The sequence below is a fragment of the Sinocyclocheilus anshuiensis genome, unplaced genomic scaffold, assembly GCF_001515605.1.
Source record: "Sinocyclocheilus anshuiensis isolate Anshui unplaced genomic scaffold, SAMN03320099.WGS_v1.1 scaffold465, whole genome shotgun sequence".
In the NCBI taxonomy this organism is placed as follows: domain Eukaryota; kingdom Metazoa; phylum Chordata; class Actinopteri; order Cypriniformes; family Cyprinidae; genus Sinocyclocheilus; species Sinocyclocheilus anshuiensis.
In genome coordinates, this window is record NW_015539898.1 from 1,075,858 (window position 1) to 1,083,594 (window position 7,737).

Here is a 7,737-nt window from a genome sequence, read left to right on the forward strand (position 1 = left end):
TGTGTTTCGTTGTGAAAGCGAAACTACTTTGTTTGGCCTTCCAAAAGAGGACACAACTAGAAATCAGTGGTTAAGTTGTATTTACAACACTGTTCCAGAACAGTTTGTGTCCAGCGCATTTTATGGAGAACTGTTTCCTGATCCTGGTAGAGTAGACTACAATGCCGGCTGTTCTGACTCACAGACTGTAAGTACGTTTTTTTAATATTTAAAGAATTTGCCACTGACGATTCAAACGCGAGTTTTGAGCAGTGTAGAGTAGCACTTGTTGTTTTTCATTTCTCCGATCACAAATGCAGACATGGTTTTATGTTTACGTGGCGCGATGCAACGCAACGCGTAAAAACACAGTATAAGTCATTATAATCCGTAATTATGTCCCCACTGGATGCAACAAATGCCTCGTTTATATATATACATATATATATAAATATAAAGAATGTGAAATAAGGCAACATCTGTTTTTCCGTTACTTTAACACATCAAAATTATTTAATTCATCTCAACTTCATTTTTGCAAGTTGTATGTGATGAAGTTGAAATGACTCATTTAGCAACTAAAGTTTAAATTTTTAAGTTGAAGTGCTGTGGAAATTTTTTACAGTCTAGATATTTGTATTAGCGATTGGAACTCATTTTAAACAGCAATTTGGTTTTGATATGCGAATGACAGCAATGCAAATAAAAGACAGAAAGCTGTTGTGTGTGTGAAAGTGGTTTATTTTCTTCTTTTCCTGTCTTGCTATTTGGCAATACCACAATTTGTGCACTGTATTTTAAGTCACTTTGGTAAGGAAGTTGGTTAAAAGTGTGCATGTACAGTAAATGTGCCCATTTTACACCCAGACATGTCCTCATCCAGACTAGACGTGAAGGGGTGGGTGGGGTGCAGAACTGTTGAGAGGAAGTGTGTTCAGGCAAGTGTTGGCATGCCTTTCAACGACTGACTCACTCTACTGCCCATGTAAAAAACCTGTGGCAGAAAATGAACATCACACGCATACGGATCCTGAGCCAACCAGTAGAGAGTCAAGCACCATCTCCTCCAGTTTAGCTTGTCCTCCCGAAATAACTTTGTTTTAGCGCTGCTGACCATGTACCTGGCATCTTTCACCTCAATGAGATCATACCTTATCTCCACTTAATAAAATCCACACTCCACTGAACATCTTTGGCTTGATGGAGTCGCTCCATTGTCTCATATCAAGCTGAATTTCCGGGCAGGGTATGAGCCGTCCCTAATAAGTCTCTCAGTCTTTGTCGTTCAGAGCTTCTTTGAGAGATGCCATGTATTTGGTCTTAATGGGGGGCAGAATAACAAGATTAGCAGCTTTAGGACGAGTTAGAGAGGGAGAGGATTTCCTCTAAATTGGCCTGTGTTTGAGCACAAGGGTTTGGGTCTAAATAGCTGCTCAGTCACACATCCCAAAACATTTAAAAGGAAGGGCACTGATCACGCCCTCAAAATAATCACCACCTCCATGTCCTGGTGTTGTTTAGTAATGTGATTGATGCATTGCACTGTAAGCCATTTAAAGAACATACTGTAGTAAGCAGTCATTTATTATTATGAAAATGTAATGCATTAGTGTTAATTAATTAGAGAACCGCTGCTCCATATGCAAATACACAAGGGAAATGTTAAATGGGTCAATATTATTTAAAAGCAGTAAGCTACTTGAAACCATACAGTGGTTTCATTACAATTAATGGGTGTTTATTGGCCTGAAACCCCTTAAGCATGGTAAAATCACTGTAACACACAACATTGATTGTTTTTATAAAACAGCAGCAAGAGCGATATGAAACAAATTTGAAACATAATGTTCAGTGAATAAATGCATGAGTATTAATAATCACAATAAACAGTTCTTCCATAATAAGCTAGTAAAACAATGAAAAATGTAAAACAATGCATAGTTTTATGTAACAATAAGAATCAGTGTTATTTTTGTATTTTTAAATGATATAGTATTTATTAATATTTTGAATTAGCTTTTATTTTAATATTTTTCAGTTTTAATGTAAAATTTTAGTTGAAGTTTTAGTAATTTTTTTTGTTTTTGTAATTTTGATTTGTTTTCTTCATTTTTCTATTTAGCTTTATTTTTATTTAAGTTTTAGGTTTAGTCATTTTAGTACTTAAACTTATTTTAGTTGTCAAGGAAGCATTTTTAATATTACGTTTTTAAGTTAAATTTTTTTCACCTAATATTTATATTTTATTTTATTTTATTTCAATAAATTTTTTTTAATAGTTTAGTTTACAATAACAACACTGGTAAGAATAATATATGACCATAATTTTTATCTAACATAAACTTACAAATGGAAAGGCTCTGTGGCTCACACACCTTCTAATAGTGGAAAAATTACTTACATTTATTGTTGTAACATTCCATTGTCTTAGAAAACAGTTGTTTTGAACCATTTATAATTCTGTTTTGTGTTTGTCTTTCTTCTGTGATTTATTTGGCAGGGAGTGGTATTTAAATGGCAATTACCTGGTCGTCATTGTATCATGCAGTGTCATCTTGCCGCTGGCTTTAATGAAGCAGCTCGGTAAGTCATCTCAAACTTATGACTCTTATGTCTAATTGCACATACCCCTTGTTCTGCTCACAACTTCCTGTCTGCTCATCTGCATAATGTAAAATGGTAGTATTCATGTTTTATTGCATTGTGAGAGTATTGCCCAGATCAGACTGCTTACAGAGGTGTTGTGGGTAATTGTCACCTATTCATAACACTGTGTTTCAGGGTACCTGGGCTACACCAGCGGTTTCTCTCTCAGTTGTATGGTCTTCTTCCTTATTGCGGTATGTTTGTTGCTCTTGTTAAAGGAATAGTTCACCTGAAAATGAATTCTTCATCTGTATATCCTCATGTCCTCTCTCTATGACTTTCTTGCCTTTTTCATGCACAGTCCATTGACAGGTGGTTTGAACTTCTTTTATTGTGTCTATCATTATGAAAAACTGCTCTAGACATTTTGCATTATATAACTGTGTGTTGCTCAGAAACGAGATTTAATTCTGCTGTGGCTTTGTTTCAAATACTTTTTTGCTGGTGGATCAAAAATTGACAAAGTAACTGTCAATGTTGTGTCTAAAATGTAACTTACTCTATTAATTGTTGTATAATAGTCTAAACAAAATCACTCACGATTGTGCAATATTGCGGAAATACATATTGTTTTGTGTTCCACCAAAGATGTCATACAGATTTGAAACAACATGAGCAAGTAAATGATGACATGTCATTTTCAGGTGAATTATCCCTTTAACTATGGTTTCATTCATTTGCCACGTGCTGCTTAGTATTCCAATCACGAAGCAGAATTCTGCTATTTTGAAATTTCTCTGTGAATACTGTGCTGAGAGCATGAACATTAATATTTAATCTTGATACAGTTCCAATTAGCAGTTTATAAATCTTATAGTAAGCTGGGTGATTTAAGGATGTGCTCATGTTTTCCACCAGCAGGACCAGCATGTGATGTTGTGTGAGAGTGTCTTGTATTTTTAGAGTGGGGTTGTGTTTGGTGTACCTCACTGACCTAGTTTTGGAGGGGAGCTTTAATCTTTGCACACGGCTCTCACTCTTTCTGTCCTCACGCTAGTGTGTGTGTGTGTGTGTGGCATTGGCTGGGCCACATCTGCAAGCTGGATTTATGAAACTGTCCAGTCTTTACATCATGGTGCTGTCTGAATACGATAACATTGCCTCTTTCTTCTTCTCTTGATTCACCATCCCTGCTGTGATTCAGATAAGCACCAAATGAAAAGACACAATGGCGACAGAGCCACCCCAGTTTACTCTCTCTCATCTGACTGGTCATGTGACACTGATAAATGACATTATAAAGCAGTGATGTGTACCTTTTAGTATTAAAGGTCTCATATCATGAGAAACCATATAATGTATAATGTATGAACATGATGTAATTCAGTAATTCATAACTCAAAAATACTATCCTTTTGAAACTATGCCGTAAACACAAGTCACAACTCATCCTTGGATTTCTGACTCCAGAAGACTAAATAAATCAACAAATGACTACCTACATTTACAACAATGCCTATTTTAAGGTTTAAACCAGTAAAGTATAAAATAATAGTCAGAAAAATTAGACAAAATATTTATTTTTTTACGTTTTAAGATGTGTGTTTTGTTGAATATCATATTTGATGCATCAGGCTTTTATGGCTCATATAGTATTATATCAGAGAATGTGGAGCTCAATTTGAGGAGAAAAAAACAAATTACTAACATTAAATGCATATAAATATCAGTTGTATATCTCCCAATAATATGTCTTAGTAAGATAATATTTAAATGCTTAGTTTTATGATCAAAGCTCTGTAGTTTTTTATTGTGGTGCAAAACATATAATGCAATCTAATACAATGATAATTGAGAAATAAACGGATAAATGTCTGATGTATCATATTTGATACTCTCATTTTAACGTGATTTTAAACATGATTTAAAAAAAATAAACCAATCAAATAAACCTAAGTTGCTTTCAATCAAGTGTGTATCTTGAAATATTACTAACATTAATAAAATATATTCTTAAGTTTACTTTATAAAAATATGTTTTTACAGCAACAAGACACGTAACACAACCGAAATGTGATTTTCTTTTTTTTATTATACTAAAAGGACTTCCAAAAAAGGTCAAAATTATCAGTTAGACATCAGAAGGCATGTACTGTAGTAAATTGAGTACAAGAAATTTTGATGTTGATAATTTAAATTCCTTAGAAATTTGCCTATCAAATATGACATGATAATAGGCTTTATAGGATTAAAAAAACCTGTCCCATTTAATTATGAGGGACAGAACGCAAGTTTGAAATCGTCATGAAAAAAAAAACATGGTGTCTAACTATAAGTGGAGCCTAAGGGGAAAAAATGATTAAACGATGACATGAATCTAATTGCAACCTATGCAAGACTTGTTAATTACTCCATCTCTTGTCTCCCTCCAGGTGATCTATAAGACGTTCCAGGTCAAATGTCCTTTTGATGACTATGCCCATAACAGGACAGTGTTGGGCTTTAACACGAGTGTGGCGGCTGACCCCGGAGGAGTGGCAATGACCCCTGAGGGTGACCCTGCCTGCACCCCCCGCCTCTTTAACCTCAACTCACAGGTATATCTTTGTGTAACTTAGAATATGAATATACTGAAATCACGCTGTGACATTCTTATGAGTCATGTGATATAAGACTTTAAGCCAAATGACACACACTGTAGTTCCAAATGAACCGTTGCATGACTCGCATATATTTGGGCTTAATCCAAGCAGCCGTTTAGATATCAGTTCTCAAACTGCATGAAAATCTGGATTTTCAGCTTATGTTATGATAATATATTCACATTTCTAAAGTAGTTAGGGAACCTTTGATGGGCTGTGGTTTTAAATATCATTGCAGAGTGGTCTGCTAAACTGGAAAAATATGAGAAAGACTGGTGTTTCCCACTACCTCTCTTTTGCTCTCTTATTGTAGGAAACAAAAATCATAAACATGTCCTTGAAGTGACAGTTCACCCAAAACTAAATCATTTGTCATTATTTGGTCACCCTCATGTCATTCCAAACCCATATGACTTTTATCTGTGTTTGTCATGTCTTTTATTAAACTTTTATGTCCCGTAAGAAATTTAAGAGAAACATCTGAGACATAAATGAGACTACAGTTCAAAAGATGGGGTCTGTAAGATTTAAAAAAAATAAATTATTCTATTCCACAAGGATGCATTAAATTGATAAAAAGCTACACTAAAGAGTAAAGACATTTATAATGTTGAGATTTAAATTTAAACTTTCTATTCAACAAAGAATCCTGAAAAAAACACCATTTCCACAAAAATATTAAGCAGCACAATTGTTTTTATAATAATTTATAATAACAAGAAATGTTTCTTGAGCAGCAAATCAGCATTATAGAATGATTTCTGAAGGATCAAATCATGATCATGTGACACTGAAAATTCAGCTTTGCCATCACAAGAATAAATTACATTTTAATATATTTTAACATAGAAAACGGTTATTTCAAACCGTAATAATATTTCACATTACAATTTTTTATTGTATTTATTGTATTTTTGATCAAATAAATGCAGCCTTGGTGAACATAAAGACTTAACTCAAAAACAGGAAAAAGCAACCTTTGAGCAATAGAATACATCCATTCATTCATCCTACTTGAACTATAGATCTTTTGATTGGGTAAATGTAGTCTTAGGTCAGTACAGGCTTTTTAAGATGGGTTACCCAAACACATTCTTATTTATTGCAGTCTATGGCCTATATTCCTTTATTATTTATGTCTTAAGTATAATCACATCCTCTGCACATACATAAGTGTCAACTCACACATCACCGTGTCCGTCTCTATGTGCACAGGACCAGCATTTTAAATGAGCCCAGGCCTGAGCTCTGTCCAAGTCTGATTTAATCACAGCTACAATTAGCTCTCTGTAATGTGCTACAGTGTTTAATGGGCTTTAAAGTGTGGGGTTTGGGGTTTATGGTTGCCGCTGTTGTATCCATGGTGATGTGACGTGGTCTGCTCTGTGTGTTTTTAGACGGCCTACACGGTTCCCATCCTGGCGTTCGCGTTCGTGTGCCACCCCGAGGTGCTGCCAATTTACACAGAGCTACGCAAGTAGGTGGCAAGTTCTTTCACAGGACTAGAATCACAGATGAGTCATGTTGTGCATATGGATGCTATTACACTGGGCAAAGCTATTCATCTGCTTCACTGTCCAGATGGCTATGGTTTAACAAGTCTGTAATTAACATATTTGCTCACAGACATTCAAGAATATTATGGGTTTGATACAAGTTAATCCCAACCGACAGCACCTGTGGCATACTTTTTTCATAATTTTCATTTAAAAAAGCAAATCTGGATTACAGTGAGGCGCTTACAATGGAAGTAAATGGGATTTAGCCACAGAACTTTAGCAATATGCATGTTAGCATGGTTTTAGTGTAACAAAAATACTTTCTAACTTTTTCAGCATATCAGAGTGATTTCTGAAGGATCATGTGACACTGAAGACTGGAGTAATGATGCTGCAAATTCAGCTTTGCATCACAGGAATAAATTACATTTTAATATATATATATATATATATATATATATAAATTCACAATATTATTGTTTTACTGTATTTTGATCAAATAAATGCAGACCTGGTGAGCATAAGAGACTTCTTTTAAAAACATTTAAAGTCTTATCGACTCCAAACTTTTGAACGGTAGTGTATTTCAAATTTTACAACTTTGTTTCCATGATAATGCCTAACACCCTAAAACCCTAAAATGACTTTACAGAATTATGCGCTCAACTTCTCTACAAGGTAACCTCAATTTGTGCTTTTTTTTTTTTACAAGAAAACAAGCGACAAGTTGAAATAGGGCTTTTTGTGGTAATCAACATTACGCCACAAAACCCATATTATTTCTAAGTACATACAAAAATTGTTCAACATTCTATTATGAATAGACTTTAAAAAAATTTTTTTTACATTTTACCTTATTTGTATAGTTGTATTTTATATTTAATCTGTATATCTGTATTTATGTTCTACTGTTAGTGTTATCTGTATGCACCAAGGGTCTGAGAGTAACGCAATTTCAATTCTCTGTGTGTATGTGCTGTACATGTGGAAGAATTGACAATAAAGCAGACTTGACTTGACTTGACTAAAAT

General features: G+C 34.3%; 1 protein-coding gene across 2 annotated transcripts in view; it reads left to right on the forward strand.

Annotated features, from left to right (window-relative positions):
* Window positions 1-7,737, forward strand: part of LOC107685967 (sodium-coupled neutral amino acid transporter 3-like) — a 45,461-nt gene that overhangs the window by 31,011 nt on the left and 6,713 nt on the right. For both annotated transcript variants that reach the window (XM_016482743.1, XM_016482745.1), the window contains 4 exons: window positions 2,480-2,562; window positions 2,761-2,819; window positions 4,998-5,162; window positions 6,605-6,684. In XM_016482743.1, coding sequence (XP_016338229.1) covers window positions 2,480-2,562; window positions 2,761-2,819; window positions 4,998-5,162; window positions 6,605-6,684 — 387 coding nt within the window. The remainder of the gene's footprint in view (window positions 1-2,479; window positions 2,563-2,760; window positions 2,820-4,997; window positions 5,163-6,604; window positions 6,685-7,737) is intronic.